The 22,700-nt window shown below is 47.0% G+C and overlaps 1 protein-coding gene across 2 annotated transcripts in view; it reads left to right on the top strand.

Annotated features, from left to right (window-relative positions):
* Positions 1-22,700, top strand: part of PRMT7 (protein arginine methyltransferase 7) — a 45,985-nt gene that overhangs the window by 17,349 nt on the left and 5,936 nt on the right. For both annotated transcript variants that reach the window (XM_081807411.1, XM_081807410.1), the window contains exons 4-13: positions 355-504; positions 5,424-5,532; positions 9,087-9,199; positions 12,577-12,818; positions 13,043-13,223; positions 18,283-18,410; positions 18,846-18,981; positions 19,967-20,050; positions 20,604-20,651; positions 21,487-21,576. In XM_081807411.1, coding sequence (XP_081663537.1) covers positions 355-504; positions 5,424-5,532; positions 9,087-9,199; positions 12,577-12,818; positions 13,043-13,223; positions 18,283-18,410; positions 18,846-18,981; positions 19,967-20,050; positions 20,604-20,651; positions 21,487-21,576 — 1,281 coding nt within the window. The remainder of the gene's footprint in view (positions 1-354; positions 505-5,423; positions 5,533-9,086; positions 9,200-12,576; positions 12,819-13,042; positions 13,224-18,282; positions 18,411-18,845; positions 18,982-19,966; positions 20,051-20,603; positions 20,652-21,486; positions 21,577-22,700) is intronic.

Below are 22,700 nucleotides of genomic sequence, written 5' to 3'. Positions count from 1 at the left end.
TTTCTCCGCCCTGCCAGTTGCCCTCTAGTTTCCCTCTTGTCCATACCGAATAGCTGGAAAAGGAGAATGTGGTTGGCAGAGCCTCAGCCCCTCGAAGCAGAGTACAGAGGAGGAGTGGGTGTGGAGGGGAGGGACAGTCGCCAAATAAAGGGCAAGAGGCTGACCCAGTGCTCTTGGAGTCTCACAAGGCCTGCCTGACCCAGCTACCCAGGGCTGTTCCTTGAGGCCAGAAAGCCATGGCATCATGACTTACACTGTTGCTGCCAGCCATGAGTCCCACACTTCACAAAGTACCTTTCCGTTTATTTCCAGTAACTGGTATGAAGTGACAACTGTTTTCTCCTTTTCTCTTAGAATATAAAATATTACCAAGGTATCCGGGCTGCTGTGAGCAGGGTGAAGGACAGAGGACAGAAGGCCTTGGTTCTTGACATTGGCACTGGCACAGGACTCTTGTCAATGATGGCGGTCACGGCAGGGGCTGACTTCTGCTATGCCATTGAGGTGAGCCACGCTCTTCAGGTGTGTGTCCTGTGTCTTATGTGGGGAGTCCCTCATGCACCTTGCCTATCCTTTGTTCACACACGTTCATGGAGTGTTCACTCTGTGCCAAGCACAGGGCCGGGTTCTAAGGATATGGAGATGAATCAGACATAATTCCTTCCTCCGGGGCCTCATTTTCTCCTCGGAAAACAGCAGTTCTCAGCCTTGGCTGCATGTCAGAATCACTAAATAGCTTCAAAAAATACTGATGCTTAACTGCCCTCTTCCCCCCCAGTTTTAATTTAATTATTCTGGGATGGGGCCTAGGCATTGGGAGTTTTGACTCTGCACCAAGGTTGAGATCTGCTAGCGTAAATGTCCCCACAGAGCCAGCTTTCTTACTATGTTTGTCAAGAATTGGGTGTTTAGAGACACCTGGGTGGGCTCAGTCAGTTAAGTGTATGCCTTTGGCTTGGGTCATGATCTCAGGGTCCCGGGATCAAGCCCCGCATCGGGCTCCCTGCCCAGCAGGGAGTCTGCTTCTCCCTCTCGCTGTCTTTGCCTGCTGTTCCCCCCTGCTTGTGTGCTCGCTCTCTCTCAAATAAATAAATAAAATCTTTAAAAAAAAGAATTGGGTGTTTAATATATGATTAAACATACAGTTTTTCTGGTAATGTCAATAATGCATTCCATTATAGAAAGTATGGTAAATGTAAAATAAAAATAGTGTGTTAACTCATAGTTAACCATTGTTAAAATTTTGGTGTATATTCTTCCCAGCTTTTGGGAAGGGGTGGCATGTATTTAAACACTTTTTCCTATGAAATTTGGTTTGTGTTGTGATTGAGTTGCAAATAACAAAGTCTCAAAATAACAGTGGCTTAAACAAGAGAGAAGGGGCGCCTGGGTGGCTCAGTTGGTTAAGCATCTGCCCTCAGCTCAGATCATGATCCCAGGGTCCTGGGATCGAGCCCCACGTCAGCCCCTCTGCTCAATGGGAGCCTGCTTTTCCCTCTGCCTCTGCTCGCCCTGCTTGTACTTTCTCTCTCTCTCTCTCTCTGTCAAATAAATAAAATTAAAAAAAAAAACCCAAAAAAGAAGAGAAGTGTTTTGTTTTCTCACACAAAGTCTGAAGGTAGCACGTTGGGGTATTCTACTGAGGCTCTTCCCAGCTCCCCACCCACCATCCCCTCAGTATGGCTCTCATGCTCCCGATCTAGAAAGGTGGGCATTTTAAGGCTGAGGGAATACCATTTTGCATCTTTCAGAGTCATGGCAAACGGCGTCATGGTAGAAATCCAGAAAGGTGGATTGTAGCCAGACTATGGAGGACCTAGTGCTACAATAAAGACTTGAAACTCCCATATCCTGAGTTAGTTCTTAACCTGAAGTAAGAATAGTGGGCTTCAGGTTTCATGGAAGTCCTGAGAGTGGAGTGTGTGTGTGTGTGTGTGACTCTGCGCTTGTCTGAGGACTTAGTAAAAACATTAAGAGTCACTTTTTGGCCTTTTTGAGTGTTATCAAGATTTTTAATTAAATACAAAGAAATCTGTTTTAGGATTGTTGCCTTAGTTAGCCTTCAGTAGATTTTATTATCTTTACTTTATAAATGAAGAAACTAAGACCCAGAGAGGTTAAAGACTTAACCTCACAGTTAATAAATAGGAGGGCTAGACCTGGAGACTTGGTCTTTTGATTCCTACTTATGGTGCTCACTCTGTAGTCATAGCTTTGATGGGAGAGTGTGTGAGATTTCTAGCGTGGGTATCTGGGGGGCAGTAATGCCATTGACTGGTAAGAGGAGCTTGGAGGAAGGTACTTGGTTTGTGGGAAAGATCATGCATTTCCTGTTGGATGTGCTAAGTAGGAGAGAGGCAAGTCTCAGGGCAGGAGCCAGTGTATGTGTCAACTGCTAATTAAAGATACAGGGTGAGAACATGTTTTTTGACAGAATTGGTAGGACCGTGCTCTTGGGTTTTTCAAGATAGTCCCATGTCAGTTACCTGGATTTCTAGTTTCTCTCTTGCTGCTCTGATCTGTAACTCTCACATCTCTTCTGTTGGCTTTTGACATCTTATGGTGGCCTCCCAGCTCTTACTTTAGTGACCACTTTTGAGCCTGTGGTCATTCTGTCTGGACTGCCCTGTGGTTTTCAGCTCTGCCTGAGCTGCACGCCAACAGGAAAGACAGGTCCGGAACAGTGAGTGAGAACCTGCTGGTCCCTAGAGCTGGACGTCTGACCCTTTAGAGAGTGGCGTGTACAAGTGCATTTGCAACTCATTTGCTAAAGATGTGAGAGGTGAAGCTGACAGTGTAGGAGATTGTCCAGGGAGAGAGAGTAGAATGAGAAGAGCAGACCTGGGAACCCGTGCCTGTGAGGGAAGAAGAGTGGCCGGTAATGTCAAGTTCACATAGACAGAAGAGACCCTAGAGGGCAGAGGTGGAAGCCAAGAGGGGGCAGATTGCATGGGAATCATGGGAAAGAAGGAGTGGTCAGCAAGTGCGGATGTTACAGAGCAGCATTGCCTGGTAGAACTTTCTGTGATGCTGAATATCTTCTATAGCTGTGCTGACCAATATAGTGGTCCCTGGCCACATGTGGCTGCTAAGCACTTGCGGTGTGACTTGTATGACTGGGGAACTGAATTTTTAAATTTCATGCAGTTTTAATCAACTTATATTTATTTAATTTTTTTTTTAAAGATTTTATTTATTTATTTGATACAGAGAGAATGAGAGACAGAGAGCATGAGAGGGAGGAGGGTCAGAGGGAGAAGCAGACTCCCCGCCGAGCAGGGAGCCCGATGCGGGACTCGATCCCGGGACTCCAGGATCGTGACCTGAGCCGAAGGCAGTCGCTTAACCAACTGAGCCACCCAGGCGCCCTAATCAACTTATATTTAAATGCCTGTGGTCCCTGTATTAGCACAGGTATAGAAGTTGAGCAGGATGAGGACTGAGAGAAGGCTGTTGGGTTGGTAGCTAAGAGGTGACCTCCTTTAGGTGGTACTTTCGGGGGAGTAGGGTTGAGGAGTGGATGGAATACAAGAAATCATAGACAATGACTATAAACTTCTCTTTTAATACATTTGAAAAGTGGGGAATATTTTGGGAAGGTGTATTAGTTACAGTGATTTCTGTGGCAAAGTCTTTGAAAATGAAGCATGGTCCTGCTTTCCTTACTTTTCTTCTCTTTTTTAAGAGCCAGAAGAACTTTCCCAGGAATCTGTAGCAAACCTCTCCTTGGGTATCATTGGCCAGAATAAGGTTAAATCCTATTTAACCTAACCTCATTGACCTGGCCTGAGAGATTTGGTTACCCATAGACAAGACAGGCCACTGCTTGGAAGAAGGTCAGTCCCCCAAACTGAATGGAGGGGCAGGAGAGTACAAAGAATGATGTTGGGAAGTCAACTTCAGGGGCCATTCCAGAAAGAAGTGTTCTGGGTGAGGTCTTGAGTTCTTGGTGGCGGAGGAGGAGACTGTGAACGTCAGAGCCTGAAGGGTCAGCAGAGGAGATGAGTGATAACATCAAGAGGCAGGAGGGCTGAGGGGTGACATGAACTTGTGATACTTTGGGGTGGAGGCAAAGTGATGAGTGAGAACTGAGGGCATGAGGCCCTCAAACTACATCTAAAAACATCAAGCCAGATTCTAGAAATAATTTGAAACAGATTGTAAAGATTTCTTTTCCTATCTAAGCACATATGTATTCTTTACGGAAGAATATAGCATTTCCCCCTTGATTATAATAAAAGAAATATGTGTTCATGGTAGAAAAATGGAAATCTTGTTGTGACCAGTTACTTTATCATTTTCTATTTCCACCTCTGTGGGTGGGTGTGGCCACATGCACATCTGTATGTTTTATGCACTCTTGTGATTGGAGCTTTGCAGTCTAAATTGGGCAGGCTAGAAAGTGAGAGTTGGAGGTGGCTTGTGTTTAGGGACATGTGAAGGGTTCAGGAAGACTCCTGGAGAAGAGGGGATATGTGCTGCCCAGGAAATTCGGTTTGCTTTGGCAGGTGGGGAGTAGGGCAGAGAAGGCTCAGGCTTGCCTAGTGCACAATGAGATTGTGGCTGGAGCATCAGTCATGGGTGGGGGAAGTAAGGTGGTTCGTGTTGTGGAGGGCCTCAAATACCATAAAATACAGGCTGTATTCTGCCATCAGCGGGGATTTGGGACAGTTTTGAACTGATGCTTATTCACACTTAAGGACTAATACAGTAACAGTCTCGCTTTCCTCTGGAGAGGACAGCACATGTCCTGGCCCAGGCCCCAGGTCCTGGTTTTGTGAGGCAAGCACCCCTACTGCCTCCCCCTAGTTCAGCACTGACACCTGCTGTCCTTGCTAGATAGTGCAACCTCCTGGGGAAGCCCTGCCTCCCTAGTGTGCTGGCTCAGAAGGTTTAACTCATGCAAGTTAAACCCAGCGCAGTGTCTTCCCTTCGTATTCATTTTCATGACACTCATTTGGAGAATAATGTATTTACGTTCCAAAGATGGGGTCTCCTTTTTAAGATCAAATCAGCCCAAAGAAATATTTTGCCTGGGAGTGCTTGGGTGGCTCAGTCGCTAAGCGTCTGCCTTCGGCTTAGGTCATGATCCCAGGGTCCTGGGATGAGCCCCGCATCGGGCTCCCTGCTCGGGCAAGGAAGCCTGCTTCTCCCTCTCCCACTCCCCCTGCTTGTGTTCCCTCTCTCGCTGTGTCTCTCTCTGTCAAATAAATAAAATCTTAAAAAAAAAAATTTTTTTTTGCCTGTATCATGTGATAACAGAGGTACATATTGTATATTCGGGAGGAAATTCTGTCGTGGAGACCTCTTTTACTTCAAATCTTAGAACCTGCATCACAACATATCTTACTGATCTTGGATGTTAGGATGTCACTCTTCAATTTACTGCTCATTTTTCGTTGGGTTTTGGCTCTCATTTCTAGGTTTTCAAGCCCATGGCTGATGCTGCTGTGCAGATTGTGGAGAAAAATGGCTTCACTGATAAAATTAAGATTATCAACAAGCATTCCACTGAGGTGACCATAGGGCCAGGTAAGAGCAGTACATACTCTTTTGAAAGTTTTCCTTGCCATCGAAGGAGAGAAGAAAAGGTTTATTTTGGTTACCTGGAATAAGTGTATTCAGGTAATCACAGAGAAATGGAGTCTCTCCGCGTGGTCTGAAGATAAGGGCTCTGCTTCTCTGCTAGTTGAATCAGCAGTGAGCCCCAGAGCTCGTCCGGTGCAACGGGGGTGATACAAATGAAACTTCCTGTTGCTTTAAGCAAGTTAGAATTGTTATGTGACTCAGCTCTCTGCGTTTTGAGTTTCCTCAGACAGAAGTGAAACCAAGTAGATGGCAGAGAGAGGTTTGCTTCATGCCAACATCCTGCTTCAGCATCCGACACGAGCGAGTTGCCTATGTGGCAGTCTCTCCAGCCTCTCAGGATAGTTTTTAGAGTCCAGGCATTTGAATCAGACTTCTCAAATTTCACATGCCACTGATTCCGGGGGAGCACGGTGGAAAGCTTTGCAAAAGAAGCTTCTGGGGCGAGGGTCTGGATAGCCTCGCTGTTTTTTAAAATGCAGTAATTTAGAAGGAAGCCTCTATGCAAGGTCAAGATACTTGTTCCATTTAATTAAAAAAAGTTTTTTAATGGAGAACCTGAAACATGCACAAAAGAAAGGATTAGTGTCCCCCTTGTTTTTGAAACATACATGCAAAAGAGTATACAAATCATTATCCTATTTTTTTTCGTTATCCTATTTTTTAATCAATGTTATTGAGGTAAATTTTCATAAAATGAGTGCATCTGTCTTAGTATATAGTTTGATGAGTTTGGACAAATGTAAACACATTTGTAACCTCTTTAGAGTGTCTTTATCATGCACAAAGAGATTACTTATGACACTTTACAGCCAGTTGCCTCCATATTACTGACCCTAGGCACCCACTGATCTGCTTTCCCCCATACAGGTTAGATCTCCCTTTTCTAGAATTTTGAGTAAATGAAATTATCCATGTGTACTCTTTTGTTCCTGCTTTCTTTTCTGTAGCATGATGCTTTTGGGTTTCATCCACATTCTTTGGATCAAGATTCATTCTCTTCTGTTGCTGAGTAGCACTCGTGTGTGGACACCTTCGTTCATCCCTTCACCTACTGAGGGACATGGGTAGTTTCCTGGTTAGGTCTTCAGATTTACTGATCTTTTCTTTTCTGGTGTCTGATCTGCTAGGTACATCTACTGAACTTTTTATTTCTAATACTGTATTTTTCATCTCTAAATGTTTCCTTTGATTCTTTTTTATAATTTCCGTTGTTCTTACATGTTTGTGTGTATGTGTGTGTGTGTTTTTTTTTAAAGATTTTATTTATTTATTTGAGAGAGAGTGAGAATGAGCACAAGCAGCGGGGGAGCAGCAGAGGGAGAGGGTGAAGCAGACTCCCTGCTCAGCAGGGAGCCCGATGTGGGACTCGATTCCAGGACCCTGGGATCATGACCTGAGCCAGAGGCAGACACTTAACCGACTGAGCCACCCAGGCACCCCTGTGTGTTCTTTTAAATAGTTACCGTTATCTATATTAGCTGTTTTAATCTTTTTATCTTCTTCCACTTTTCTGTCTTTTAACTAATTTTTATCCTGGTTCTGGGTTAAATTTTTCTTCTTCCCATGTTTAGTAATTTGTATTTGCTTGCTGTGTATTTTGGGAGTTTTGCATTGCTGAATACCAGAGTTTATTGTCTTCCTTTAAAAGCTTTGTCTGCCATGCAGTTGGGCTGCTGGCAGATCAGTTTGATCCTTTCAGGGCTTGTGCTTTTTTGTTTGTTTTAATTTGTTTTGTTTTATGAGGGGGGGAGCAGAGGAAGAGAAAGAGAGAACCAGTAGAAGCCAGGAACACCTAGTACCCCTTCCTCCTTCTCCGCCCGCCCCCCCCACCCCAGTCATTTGCGCCAACCAAAAATGTCTCCAGACATTGCATTAGTACTCAGCATGCCAGATACCAGGCTCTCAAGAGTGTTGAGATTCTGTGGATCATAAAGCTTTGTTTATTTGAAGCAAATTGGACAATAAATCATTTTAAGTTGCATAATTGGCTTAAAAATTATTCTTGAGGTAGAATTGGCAGGGCTTGGTGACTGATTGGATGTAGGGTGACAGAGAAGGAGGAATCAAGAATTCAGCTAATGTTTGCTGACTGTTCCTGGGTGCTGGGCGTTGTTCTAAGCATTGGGGTAAAATGCTGAGCAGAGCAGGCAGGGCCCCTGCTCTCCTGGAGCTGCTGAATGATGCCCAGGTTTCAGGGCTGTGTGACTGGTGGTGCGGTCCACTGAGGCAGAGGCATCAGAGGGAGAAGCAGACATGTAAGGGTGGGGCGCAGTTTGCGACAGTGTATTTCCGTTCGAGTTTGGCATGATATCAGAGAGGCTGGGCAGTGCCCCTCGGGTGGCCGGTCTCTGGGCCGGGAGACAGACGTTTCTTGTCAGCCTCCTTTCACGGCATTGAGCACAAGGGTGCTTTGTAGAAAGTCGAAAGCTTTTACCTTTGCTGTCCTAACCACCACCACCTGGAGCAGATCTCATTACCCTTGTTTTACATATGAGGTGACTGATGGTCAGCACTGAGGGTTCAGGGCTAGAAAGCGGGATCCAGGCTCAGGTTTACGCTGTCTGTACTGCACCCTCCTTTGAACCTCCTTAATGCTTCTCTTCCCTTGTGTTATCCATGAGACTCGTCTTCTTTGTAGGGAAGATGAGTGGGCTTTGTCAGATTGGAATTCGTGCACCATTAGGAGTGTTTACAGTTAATTATCTATGATGAATAGCCCCTTCCAAAGTTAATTTTGTCTCTTGGCTCATTAAAAATTAAAATTGTAGAAGTAACATTACATTACATTACAGAGGTTCAGGAAATAGAGTCAGCCAAAAGACCTCCCCTACTCCTACTATCCTAAACAACTATTACTTGCGGGATCGTTTGGTATCAAGAAACTAACTTATTTAAGGGGGATTTAGTGTAAGGAACTGGTGATGCTGAATCCTGGGCCTCGTAGTATCACTGGAATTACGCAGCCTCTCTAGCTTTGGTTTTCTCTCCCTCCATGCAGCCTAGAAATATTTGAAGGACTGACGTTCAGTTTTGCTTTTCAAATCATTTTTGCTAATACGTTAATAGTTTAATTGTTAATTTGTATCTGTCCAGTTGCTAAGAAGAATGAAATATTTTCCATATATTTGATTGATTAGTTTTTCTGTTTTGAATTGTCTCTGTATTTTTGCCTGGTTTTCTTTTTGGGTGTTTATAGTTTTCTTATCAGTTCTGTGAGTCCCTTGCAATATTAAACATACAGAAAAATTGAAAGAGTGGTATAACAAACACCTACATTCTCTTAACCAAAATTTACCAATTGCTAGTGTTTTGATGTGTATATGTATATCAAAATGGGTTTTTTGGTGAGCCATTAGAAAGTTTCGTGACACTTCTAGATACTTGAATGTATGTATTTGCTTTCAGTGTAATGATCTATTAACCTTTTATCTTTCACGTTTTTGCTATAAATATTTTTTCTCATCAGTTGTTTGCTTCTGTTTCCTTGTGTTTCTCAGATGGTGACATGCCATGCCGTGCCAATATCCTGATCACGGAGCTGTTTGACACGGAATTGATCGGAGAGGGAGCGCTGCCATCCTATGAGCATGCGCACAGACATCTTGTGCAGGTAACCAGGGGCCTCCCTCGGGTACATTGCTGTGACCTCAGCTGGCTCGCACAGGTCTCATTGGTGCACAGCCTGAGCCCTCAGTACTTCCCTGTACCCCCTAGGATACCCTTGATTCCTGGGAGACATTGGTTCTCCTTAATTAGGACTTCTGGGTCTCTTACCCAGTTTTCGTAGGCTAGAGTTGATGTCTTCAAATTCAATTCAATTCAGCAAAGATTTTTTTTTTTTTTTAAGATTTTTTATTTATTTATTTGAGAGAGAGAGAATGAGAGAGAGCACATGAGAGGGGGGAGGGTCAGAGGGAGAAGCAGACTCCTGCCGAGCAGGGAGCCCGATGCGGGACTCGATCCTGGGACTCCAGGATCATGACCTGAGCCGAAGGCAGTCGCTTAACCAACTGAGCCACCCAGGCACCCTCAGCAAAGATTCTTTAAATGTCACCTGTGTATAAGGTGTTCTAGCATCCTGGGAGAAATATAAGACCTCCTTCCTGTTTCTAAGACCCACACTGGTCAGTGATGGTACGGACTGGATGGCCAAATGGAGAGGCTGACAGAAACACCAGTAACATTTGTTTTCAGACTGGCAGTTGAGGGCCGGGATCAGGAGATGAGGACATATGTAGAGAAGGTGGAATGTGGAAAGGCCCTGAGGAGAGGGGGAGGTGTCCCAGGTAGGGGACCTGTGCAGTTCGTCAGTGGGAACACCCCCTAGGCGGGCTTGTGAGCTAATGGTGGAAAGTCAGGGTGAGGGGTGGAAGGCCTTGAATGCCAAGCCCTCTCATCATTCTAGGCGAAAGAATTTGGGTAGTGATAATCTTTGGCAGTTTTTTCCAGAAGGAAGGGGCATGCTGACAGTGTTATCTCGGAGTCGTTCATCTTGCTTTTTTATGGACATAAATATCCCCAGAGGCAAAGGCCAGCTGGGGAGGTGTGAGTGTCTGCTTCTTTTGCTGCCACATGTCCTGTGGGCACCATCTAGGCGAGCCTGCAACTGTCCCAGTCTGGGACCCTGTGGCGGAGGGGGGTGGGTTTGGTGTGGCCAGAGTGAATGTGGCTCCTTCCAGGGCAGTTGGGGCCACAGGCCACGTTACTCACACGATCAGCATGTGATGGTGATCACATTGTGTGAGACATCTCCTTGTCTCCAAAATGTCAGATCTTTTTTTAGTAACTTTGATAGTAATTATTTCTATTTTTCCACATTAAAACCATCAACTAGATGAATCCCTGAAACGGAGAACACAAGGATGTTTAAAATTACATTAGTGTTGTCCAATTGGTCTTTCTCTAATTCATCTAATAATTAAGAAGGTGTGCAGGCAGCTGGCCGCAGTTTCCTTTCTCAGCTGGTCTGTGTAGCCAGGTGTCTGTTGTCTGTTCTAATCACTGTCCCCATCTGCCCACCTTGTGTCTGAGCTTGAAAGAGTTATGGCTTTACACAAAGGCTTCCATTGCCGATCCCTTTTCCTGCCTTCCTGAGGGTCATGCAACCAGGATGCTGGAATGTCGGACAGATAGTCCATGTGGTGGTGAGTGACCCAGTGATTGATCTGAGAAGGTAAATTTATTGAGCGCCTTCATTTTGCCAGGCCATTTTTTGACTGCCAGGAAAATGAAGGTGCGCTCCTGGGCAGGCAGGTAGGTGAGCAGGTTATCACAGTACAGTTGGAGGGTATGCTCAAATGGTGGTCAGTGGGATGAGATCCTGCCCGCTGTGGTAGGGGAAGATGGGGAGCATCAAGGAAGATGAAGCTTGAGCGGAGTCAGTCTTGAATAGTAATCAAGTGTTGGTCTGCCATACGGGGGCGTTCTCAGGAGAGGAGGTCAGGGGAAGGTGAGGTGGTGCGGTGTGAGTTGTTGGCATTATGGGTAGTGGGGGAGGTGGGGTTAGAGCTAAGGCTGGGGGGCTGGGCAGGACTAGACTGAGATGGGCCACTGTGCTCCAGAAGGCAGTGTGGTGCCACAGGAGGGTTTAAAGCAGGGGATTGGCATTGGATTCATGCAGGCAGGCACATGGAGAGCATTTGGGGTGCAAGATCAGGGGCAGGAAGACTGGTTAGAAGGTGTTGGAGTCATCCAGGCTCTGGGGCTGAGGTGGGCCTCAGCTGAGACCAGAGAAATGGGCCTGAACAGGTAGCTTTGGGGAGGAGGAAGGTGGTCAAGGACTTGGTAATTACTTAGATGTGGAGGCATTGAGGCAGTGCCAGGGTTTGGGGCTTGGGAGACTGGATTGGATGGTGGTGTTCCCTATTGAATGGGAAGATGGGAGAAGGACCAGGCTTGGGAAGGAGGGGAAGAGGTGAAGGTGATTTGTTTGGTTTAGACAGAGTTTGAGCTATCTGAAGGTCAGACAAATAGAGAGGACCAAGAGGCTTTTGGCTATGTGGTATTTGGTAAATGAAGATGGACTGACTGATGGATGTCCCTCAGGGGAGATTGTGTGGAGGGAGAGAGATGGGCCAGACCACGTCTCTGGGGAGTTGTCTCTGTGAAGGATGGGTAGGGGAAGCACAGCCTTGTGAAGCAGCCAGAGGAGGAGAACAGTGTTTCTTATCCAGAGCCATGCCTGGAGACATTTTTGGTGTCACAACTGAGAGGGGGACACTCTTGGCATCTTGTGGATAGAGATCGAGGATGTTAGTGAACATCGTATGATGTACGAAACAGCCCCTACAGCAAAGGATCATCTGACCCAAGAGGTTTCTAGTCCTGAGACAGGACCCCGTGCCTGTCATTTCCCTGCAGTACTAGCTGGGAGCGTCCTCTTCTTGCCTGGGCTCCTGGTGTCTGTTGCGTAGAGGCTGTCGGGTGAAAGAATGAGGTAGGAGGGAAACCGGATGAGGGACTGCAGCCAAAACCAAACGAGGGGAGTGGTGGGCAGTGCCCGGTGAGGCCAGGAGGCCAGATCATCTGAGGGTGGACACTTATCCATTGGGCTATGCAATAAAAAGGTTCTGGTGTCTGGGTGAGACCTGCGCTAAAGAGAAGCTTGGAACCCCGTGCCATCATTGCTGCTTAGCAGACTTGGACTCTTTCTTCAAAGTTGGTGTGGGAGTTAATCAGCATGATGACAATTAAGGGTTATTTTTGAAGTATTTAAGAGTGTCATGTAGTTGGGAACTCACCTGACATAAATTGTTCTAGGCATAACGTGTGTTCTTTTTGAAATCTGGTTCCTTTTTTTTTCTTCCCCAAGGACATTAGGCCAAAAACAGTTCACCGTCCTTTAGTGGTTAAGGCGGTAGATGCTACTCAACCGAGCTGATATTAAGGAACAAGCCTCTTTTGATCAATGAGAATTACTGTGGGTATATTTTATAATACATATACCAGTTTGTTTTTCCCTTTTTTGTTTTTGTGACATGAACTTAGGAAAACTGTGAAGCGGTACCTCACAGAGCAACCATCTATGCACAGCTGGTGGAGTCCCGGAGGATGTGGTCGTGGAATAAGCTCTTTCCTGTCCGTGTTCAGACCAGCCGTGGAGAGCAGGTCATCGTCCCCCCCTTGGAACTGGAGAGGTGCCCTGGTGCCCCCTCTGTCTATGACATTCAGCTGAACCAGGTGTCGCCCACTGACTTCAGTGCCCTCAGTGATGTGATGCCTATGTTCAGGTACCAAGGAGGCGCCCCAGCCAACGGTGCTTTGAGATATTTGGTGGAATTGGGGTCTTTAGAAGTTCTTTATGAGTCAGAAGGAAATCTAGCTGATGTCACCTGCTTCTGAAGGCGGGAGTCCATTGCAGACAAGTCTCATTGCTGGTGATGTCACCGTAAAAGCTTAAAAATGGAGTATGTGAGCTTAAAATATGCTTAAGTTCCTGCGTATTCTTCCACAGTGTGGACTTTAGCAAGCAAGTCAGTAGCTCAGCAGCCTGCCACAGCCGGCAGTTTGAACCTCTGGCATCTGGCCGAGCTCAGGTGGTTCTCTCCTGGTGGGACATTGAAATGGACCCTGAGGGGAAGATCAAGTGCACCATGGCCCCCTTCTGGGCACACTCAGACCCAGAGGAGCTCCAGGTAAGAGGCAGGAGTTGAGCATGTTTTCATGTAAATTAGGAAACTTGTCCACTTTTCGTTGTGGGAAAGTAGCATGTTGAACCTTAGATTCACAGGAATTTAGAGACAGAAGGACTAGGTCAGGATTTTTTTTTTAAGATTTTATTTATTTATATGACTCAGTGAGAGAGAGCACAAGTAGGGGGAGCGGCAGGCAGAGGGAGAGAGAGAAGCAGGCTTCCCGCTGAGTGTGGAGCCTGACACAGGCAGTCCCTATGGCCCTGAAAGCATGACCTGAGCTGAAACCAAGAGTCCGCTGCTCAACTGACTGAGTCATCCAGGTGCCCGTTAGAGAAGAGTTACAAAAAAACAAAAACAAAAGGCAGGGCTACCTATCGTTAAATAGAAAACAGACGTCTCGGCCAAGTTCATGTGTGGCGCCAGCAGACACGGGGCCACAGGGAAGCTTTGGTGTGCTGGCTCCCCCAAGTCCTAGCACAGCCACACTCAGAGCCCCCACCCCTTGCCCCTTTGTAATCCCAGGGGCCTCAGCTCAGCTTGGAATGGAGGACTGCAGTCTGTCTACAGCCTCATTTTCCATGGCCTCAAAATCTTTTCTAGTTTAATAGGAAGTGGGTAGAGGATGTGAACTACAAAAAAGGAAGTGCAGGGTTTTAACATGCAAAAAGCTGTTCAGCCTCACTTATAAGAGTAGTGCAGATGTAAACTTCAGTGAGACATTATTTTCCACCTGTTAGTGATAAAGTTCAGAAAGTTTGGTGACGTGCTCTGGGTGGAGCTGTGGTGAAAAGCAGGCCGGTGAACATCAGAGCGTCCGTGGATTGTGGGGACACCCAATCTGTCACCATGGGAAGGGACACCACCTCTAGACTTTTGGGCTCTGGGTAGAGTTGCATATGTGTATGATGACATGTGTGCCAGGATACTCACTACAGCCCTGATCTGATAAAAAAGACTGGAGCAATCTAGAAGCCACCAGTAGGGGACTGGCTAAGTCTGTTGTCCTATATCCATTCAGAGGGTGAGGCAGGTCCCTTAGCACTGATGGAGAACAATCTCCAGGATGATCATTAAGTGATACAAAAATAGAGGTGCAGAACAATGTGGCATGCCAACATTCGTATTATCAAAGATGAGAATATATGTGTTTGAGTTTACGTGTGTGGTGGGTGTGTATAAGAATATCTTTGGAAGAATTTACGGAAATTGGTAAAAATGATTGCTTCTGGGAAGGGGGCAGGAGGTTAGGGGTAGAAAGGAAACTTACTTTTCATTCCATGACCCTTTCATATCTTTTCAGTTTTCTCTCCTGAAAAGAATGCATGTGTTGTCTACCCTCTATACACACACTCAAAGGGGGAAAAAGTGGGAAAGGTGCTTCAGGGCTGAGAAATCAAACCTTCCTTCTGATGAGGGAGCAGAAGGCAAAGTCAGGACAAAGCACAAGCTGACACCCCCACAACCCCCATTCCCACCCCCAGGTGGGCTCTGTGTGACATTCCTCAGGCACTCCTGCTGCCCTAAAGCTAAGGGAAGGAAAAACAAATGGTTAACTAATAGAGATCTAAAGACAAGAGTCTCCCTCAGTTTACAAAATGTTTTTGTGATTTACAAGAAAAAAGCATTCTTATCAATAAAAACATGGTTATCAATAACCTAAATTCCAGCAGGAAAGTCACAGCTGTCTTAGTATTAATGCTTTACTAGAGGGAACAACAACCTTAACTTGACAATGGCAAGGCCTCCAGTATCTTGGAGGTCCTCTTTAGCATATGAAAATCCTTTTGAAATCTCCCTTTTCCTTACTGCCCCCAACTCCCAGGTACATAATCAGCCACGCCTCACAGCCCTGGTGCAACAGCTTTTTCTGCCCGGGGGTCCTGTTGCCATGCTTTAATAAACCAACATTTTGCACGGGAGACGTCTCAGCCATTGGCTCCAGACCCCACCAACTTCACCAACATTTCCAAAAAAAACCAATCCCTTCTCTACCTGGGAGTCCCTGGGCACCATTCTCTGTATTCTGTTGTCCTGTTACCACTTGCTGGGCACTGGATTTATCTTGATTGCTGGCCTGCTTGTTCTAGGGTACGCAGGGTGACATCGGGGGATGGCCTTAGCTGCTCCCCTGCCCCCTGAGTTACTGCTTAGGCCAAAGGGTCATGACTGCTGCAGGATTGCAGTTGGTAACCCCCAACCCCCGGGCTTGTGAGGTGCCCCCTCGCCCCTCTCCCCTCCAGTTGCTTGGCCTTGGCCGGGTGTGCCTCCAAGCAGTGCAAATGAACTCTGCACAGCCTGGTCTTCAGGGGGTCTTCCGCAGGCTGAGCGAGTGTTTGGGGGTGGGAGGGGCTGGTCAGAATTCACCCGCAGAATTGAGGTGGACACTGGGCTGCTAGCTTCCTCTCCGGGAGAGTGATGTATACAAAATTAGCATAAGAATATAAAATGCTAATACTTTTATTTGCATATCTTCACAGTGCTGCTGATGTTTTGGAATATAGGTGAGGTTTAGTGGGGTGAGGTCTGGAGCTGAAGACCTAGAAAGAGTTCTTGAGATGTCTTTGGTGCAAAATGGGTTTTATTAAAGCACGGAGACAGGACCCGTGGGTAAAAAGAGCTCCTGCCCTGGGGTCTTGAGGAGTGGTGATTATATACTTGGGAGTTGGGGGAAGTTAAGGAAAAGGGAGGTTTCAAAGTTAAGGAAAAGGGAGGTTTCAGAAGAACATTCATATGCTAAAGACGCCCCACCTACAAGATACCAGAGGCCTGCCATTGTTAAGGTTGTTTTCCCCTCTAGCAAAGTGTTAACATTAATATATTAGGGAGATTCCTGGAAGACTGTCACATGTCCCACCCAGAAGTAGGGGGTGGGGGAAGGTTGCAAGGTCAGCTTATGCTTTGTCTTCAGCTAGCCTTCTGCTCCCTCATCACTACTATGTTTATTTTTTTCCTTCAATCCTCATACAAGACGTGCTGGGTAACCCCATAATGCCCAAACTGAGACTGAGGCCCGACCCAGTGATTAGAGCAGGGCCTCCTGTCTAGGCAGCAGTGGTGGGTGCTTGTCTCCTGATGGGTTTGTGTCCTTCCTTTATCGGCGGTGACTTATGGACTGTTAGAAATTTGAAGAGCTGAGGGCGCCTGGGTGGCTTAGTTGGTTGGGCAACTGCCTTCGGCTCAGGTCATGATCCTGGAGTCCCGGGATCGAGTCCCACATCGGGCTCCCTGCTCAGCAGGGAGTCTGCTTCTCCCTCTGACCCTCCTCTCTCTCATCTCTCATGCTCTCTCTATCTCATTCTCTCTCAAATAAATAAAACCTAAAAAAAAAAAGAAAGAAAAAAGAAATTTGAAGAGCTGCTAATGGATCTCCCTCATGACTTCACTAAACTGCTCTTGGTCTGAAATATATTCAGTCTATCTCACCTCGGCCAGTGGGTTCAGTCAGCATCCCTTTAACGTTCGGACCTGGGAGGCCGGCTTATGAAGACGTGATGGTCAGAGAGCCTTATTGGGGAAGGCTTCTCTTGTCTTTGGGTCAGTTTGCACAGTAAGGAATGAACAACAGGTTTTAGAGAATCGATTTTTTCCTCCTTGTTAGCGTTTACTTGTTCTATAATGTGTCTAGTTACATTGTCATTTTCTAACTTTTATGTTCAGGTAGACATTTTAGATAATCTGGGAATGTCGTTCACCTGCCTTTCAGTTAAATTCAAGTCTAGGTAGGGCAGAATGTGTTCCTGTGAAGTGGGGCTGGTTTCAGCTCTGTTTGCATCCGCACCCAGCAGTGCTCTGGGAGTCTCCCCAGGGACCAAGTTTTTCTTAGTTCCTGCTGATGACAGAGAATGAGCACACACTTGTCTCATCAGAATTGCACTAGATATCCACTTTTTAAGATAGTTCTTTCTTTTTTAAAAAGAGGCTTAAAAAAATAAAAAGAGGCTAAAGACTATGAGAGTAATAAACCTCCTTGTGTAAAACAAAAATGAATCCAAAGTCACTCAGGGTCCTATCACTGCGAAGAACTTCCTTCTTTTGATCTCTTTCCACATACATGAGATTATCGGTGCTGATTTCTGTATTTTCATGCTGCACTCGTCTTCAGTTACCATCTTTAGTGCCTGCTGATATTCTGTATAAGGACTTGTAGATCCATTTCTGAGCTGCTGGACATTTCGGTCGGGGCCAGGTTTTGCTAGTCTAAATCTGTAATAAGGGTGTTCATGTGAATATAGCTTTTTTCCTTTGTTTTTTCTTAGCAAAGAATCCTGTATGTGGGATTTGTAGTGTCAAAAAGGATGAGTATAGCTTCTTAAAAGTTGACTCTGGATCATTGTAAACCGTTTCACAATTTAGAGTATTCCAGGTCTTTAAAAACTATTTTATATTATATTATTTTATTTTTATTTATTTATTTTTTAATAAGTGCACTGCACTAGGCATGGAGCCCAACACAGGGCTTGAACTCATGGTCCTGAGATCAAGAGTTGGAGGCTTAACCGATTGAGCCACCCAGGCGCCCCTAAAACTTTAATTCAAAAGAATAAACAGAACAAGACCTTTCTGTACTATTTTCTCAACTTTTTATTTTGAAAAATTCTAAACCCACAGAATAAATGAAAATAAACACTGATATGCCCTTTACTTAAATTTCCCAATTGTTAACATTTGCTATGTTTGTTTTCTCTCTCTCCCCCATCTTCCCTCTCTGCTTCCCGTCTTCCTTGCCTTTACGTACACACACACACACACACACACGTGAGGTGGAGGCATGCACACGTAGCCACGCACGTACATGGGACAGAGTCACCTGTCCTGAACTCCTCTTGAAGACTGCTACCCTGGGCTGCATTGTATCCTTCTAAAGCCAGTAGCATTCCAGCAAGCTTTCCAGCCATTAGCCTCTCTTACTTGAGAATTTTCTTCTTTCAAGAGTAGGCATCTGTAGTCCACAGCATGGTCTCCCTGCAAGTGGGTTTTGGGCTTGGATTTTGACTCCTGAATTAGAAGCGTTGCTCTTTTTGCAGCTTGGGGACGCCTGATTCTCTGTTCCCTGTTTCAGTGGCGGGACCACTGGATGCAGTGTGTGTACTTCCTGCCACAAGAAGAGCCCATTGTCCAAGGCTCAAGCCTCTGCCTGGTAGCCCACCACGACGACTATTGTGTATGGTACAGCCTCCAGAAGACCAGGTATGTCCTGAGTCTTGTTGGGGGGGGCGGGGGCGGCGGTGCCCTGGGCCGGTGACACTGTGCACTTATGTAAGTTCGCCTTATAGACCCTGTAGAGGCACGAGTGGGCAGGTTTGTGTCTGAACAGAATGAAATAAGAGTAAAAGTTTTGTGACTGGATGTGTTAGCGCCCATTGTCCTGTACTAGAAGAGGCTGTCCCGGTTGCGGGGCCCCCATTTGAAAGAGCCCTAGATGAGAAGTCTTGAATTGGGGGGCCCTCTAACCCCTAATGCCCATTTGTAAGCCAGCTCCTAGACCCATGCCCTCTAGAGGATGTGCCCACCATGGCCCATCTCAGTTCTACTGGGCAGATCCCTGTACCATGCCTTTATGCCTGCCAGTGCCTAGCAGGTCACGCTCATCATACGTGTCCATCTGTTCATTTCCTGGCCTAGCCCCGAAAAAAACGGGAGAGTCTACCCAGCACGCCCTGTGTGCGACTGCCAAGCTCACCTGCTCTGGAACCGGCCTCGGTTTGGAGAGATCAATGATCAGGACAGAACTGACCAATACGTCCAGGCCCTGAGGACGGTCAGTGTCCAGCCCCTGGGTGGTTATAGGCAAGAAGGAGTTAGTCCCATGGGCCCCAGCTCATTGCTTGCTTATAGTTTGTTGGTTTTGATTTCTGTGCTTCCTGGTCTTCAGGTGGCTTCTGGGTGGGCCCTCAGGTGGTGAGCCAGGGAGCGTGTTACCGGACTTCCTGAGGGCTAGTTTTCTGCTCTCCTGGGAGAGCCTCTCCCTGGGATCCTCACCTCGGCCCCTGCCTTTGTCCCTCTAAACACGTCGCCTTTGTGGTCACTAGCAGTCCCTGTGGATGATCCCAGTGGATTCAGCCACCCCATCCTTCCTTTTATCTCCCTCCTTCCTAAATTTTCTAAAATATGAATCTGGTTATATAACTGTCCTGCCTAAAAACCTTTGCTCCCTGCTGCCTATAGCAGGGGTCTCTCAGGCCAGGACCACACACAGGGTTTGGAGGGGTGTCTCTTGGACCTCTTGGAGTTGTATGCAGAACTATGTGTGCACATATGCAAATGCATGCATTTTTGCAGGAGGGAAGATCCCAGCTGTCTTACGTTTCTCTCAAAGGGATCTGGGACCTGGAAAGTAATCCCTGCCTTTGGCGAGTCACTCGTCAGGCCCACAGTTGTCTATGCTGCGACCAGAGAGGGAAGAGGCTTGTTGTAGACTGGGAGGTGGCCTCCAGCAAGTGGAGCAGGTCTTCAGCTGGGCCTTCTAGGACAGCTTGAGGAGTCTTTCCTGACAGTGAGGTCTGGGTGGGGAGAGGTGGGTGAGGTGGGTACACTGGAGGGCGGGGGCTGCGTAATGCCTGGAAGGTAAGCATGACTATGGGGACACAAGAAGATCCAGCTGGGTGTTGAGGGTATAGAATCGGATTGAAGGATCACAGAGTGAGTTGGTGGGGTCAGAAGGGAAGCGTTTCTGTGAGCGTGCCAACAAGAATTTCTTGACCTACTATAAGCAAACCTGTGTTGAGGTGGTGGTTCTCCTGCAGGTGCTGAAGCCGGCCAGCGTGTGCCTGTGTGTCAGTGACGGCAGTCTGCTCTCCTTGCTGGCCCATCACCTTGGGGCAGAGCAGGTACTGGACACGTGCCTTTCTGCTAGCTTCCTAAAGGCAGCTCTTGAGTTCGAATGTTGCGTGGTCTGGGTACACAGTTCTGTGACTCGGGCTCTTTGCAAGCACAGCTGCCAAGGATGTGGGGGCTTTGGGGTTGCTCGCCTCCGTGTGCAGGCAGGAGTCAGGCTGTAGCTGTTCCCATAGAGCTGCAGCTCGGGTGTCTGCATCTGCACCTTGCTAGGGTCAGTGCAGAAAGAGGGGGTGCAGGGACGCCTGGGTGGCTCAGTCAGTTAAGTGCTCAGGTCATGATCTCAGGGTCAGGGGATCAAGCCCTGTGTGGCCTCCATGCTCAGCACGGAGTCGGTTTCTCCCTCTCCCTCTGCCCTTCCCCCTCCCCCCACTCTGTCTCTCAAAGTCTTTAGAAAAAGAAGAAAGGGGGTGCTGTCCCCGTGGGTAATGAGCACAGGTAGACTTGGTTTGGTGGTACCTTATGCCTTGGAGTGATCATGTTGGCGTTTAATTTCTTTCTCTGTCAAGTGAATCTCCCACAACTAAGGACATGTATTCTCTTTAGGTATTTACAGTAGAGAACTCAGCAGCTTCGCACAGACTGATGAGAAAAGTAAGTGGTAATTGTTACGGAGCTGATGGGGAGGGGGACCGGACGGGGGCCTGCCTTCCTGCGTCTGGGACCGATCGCTTTGGTGCCGTGCCGGGACTACGGGAGCTAGTGAGAAGCCCTCCATCTTGAGAGCTGGCTCGGGAGTCTTCTCGGGCTGTCCCTGGATAGCAGCAAACATTCAGACTCTGCTTTCTTTTTATGGCTTTTCTCCTCACTTCACATAAAACTAACAAAACTAAAATGTTTGCAGTGATACAATGAATTTATGATTTGTTTATGCGACCCAGTGTCCAGGGAGTCACTGCTCACAGGCTGGCCTGGCTGGTTGGTTCTGTGACGGTATTTCTCCCCCTGGCCAGTGATTGGTTTTGATTTCTTCCTCTCTGAAGGAAACTCCCAGAACTACAAGCCTGTTGTTGAGTCCTGCTCATATTCCTGCAAGAGAAATTTCTTTTGCTCTTACAACATTTTGCTAGTGATCTCATCTTTGGTGCACAGGATGCCCCTGGAGGAGAGAATTTTCACAAAGCAGATAAAAGTGGTCCTCCAGGGCGCCTGGGTGGCTCAGATGGTTAAGCGTCTGCCTTCGGCTCAGGTCATGATCTCAGGGTCCTGGGATCGAGTCCCGCATCGGGCTCCCTGCTCCTTGGGAGCCTGCTTCTCCCTCTGCCTCTCTCTCTCTGTCTCTAATGAATAAATAAATAAAATCTTAAAAAAAAAAAAAAAAGTGGTCCTCCAGAACTATTTGGCCAGAAAACTGCAAACAGACAAGGCAACTTTGAGGTGTTTTTTTTCCTGGACAAAAACAATACTTTCATTTTTTTTTCTTGTTAAGATTTTCAAGGCTAACCACTTGGAAGATAAAATTAACATAATAGAGAAACGGCCTGAATTGGTAACGTCTGCAGACTTGAAGGGTAAAAAGGTGAGTGGCGAGGGCTGTGTCCCTGCAGGGACAGCACAGCACTGTGCTGGCCTGAGTGCCCCCTTCTCTTCTCTCGGCTGCATGCTGGCTCCCACACCTGTCTCAGCCACAAGGCCAGGCGAGGCAGAGATGCCTGGCATGCACATTTGTGCGCTGCTCTCAACTCTAACTGGTCTCTGCTGCGTCCGAGGGAGGGTGGCTCTGTTGGGATGAATAGCAGCGTGTTGTGTCCTCTCTGCCTTATCCCTTTACAGCGCTCCAGCTCCCTTTGCTCCTGTATTTTGGTTCGCCTTTCTGCTTCCTGCCACCACTGTGGTTGATCTTCTGATCGTCTGTCTCCCACAGTTGGTCTTCTGACCACCCCCACCCCGCCCCGTGTGCCTCTGAAACTACTCCCACCCCTAGTGACCTGAGACACTAAACAGTCTTCCCGCACATTTCCTGTCACCAGCTCCTGGACCCTCATGACCCAGAGGCCTTCTTAACACATTTCTTTTTAGGTCCTTAAGAGACTGCTTTTTTTAGGGGCGCCTAAAAGGGTGGCTCAGTCGGTTGAGCTTCCGACTCTTGGTTTCGGCTCACGTCATGATCTCAGGGTCATGGGGTCGAGTCCCGCCCTCATGGAGAGTCCGCTTAAATTTCTCTCTCTGCCTCTGCCCCTCCCCCTGCCCTCTCCCTCTCTGTCTTCTCTCTGGGTGATCATGTCCTTTCCCATAAGGGAATCTTTGGCCGCCAAAGCTGGGTCTGCAAATCTGTTCTGTCCAAGTGCCATCTGGATAGCTTTCCTTACATATCCCACAGGCCCTTCAAGCTGGAATCGATCATCTTTCTTTGCCACCTTTTTTTGTTTTTAAACAGCTTTACTGAGAGTTGACATACCATAAAATTAACCCATTTCAAGTGTGCAGTTCAGTGATTTTTAGTAAATTGTAGAGTTGTACAGCTATCACACGTTCTAGTTTTAGAGCATTTCCATCACCTAGCCCGTTACCCCAGGCAAGCACTGATCTGGTTTCTGTCTATACATTTGTTTTTTCTGGGCATTTCATATAAGTGGAATAAAACAGTATGTGGTCTTTAGTGTTGGGCTTCTTTCACTGGCCACACCTTTGAGGTTCATCCAT

Source organism: Leptonychotes weddellii, chromosome 16, assembly GCF_054177405.1.
Source record: "Leptonychotes weddellii isolate Sample4059 chromosome 16, ASM5417740v2, whole genome shotgun sequence".
NCBI lineage: Eukaryota > Metazoa > Chordata > Mammalia > Carnivora > Phocidae > Leptonychotes > Leptonychotes weddellii.
The sequence above is the reverse complement of the archived record's forward strand: the minus strand, read 5'-3'. Positions and strand labels throughout refer to the sequence as shown.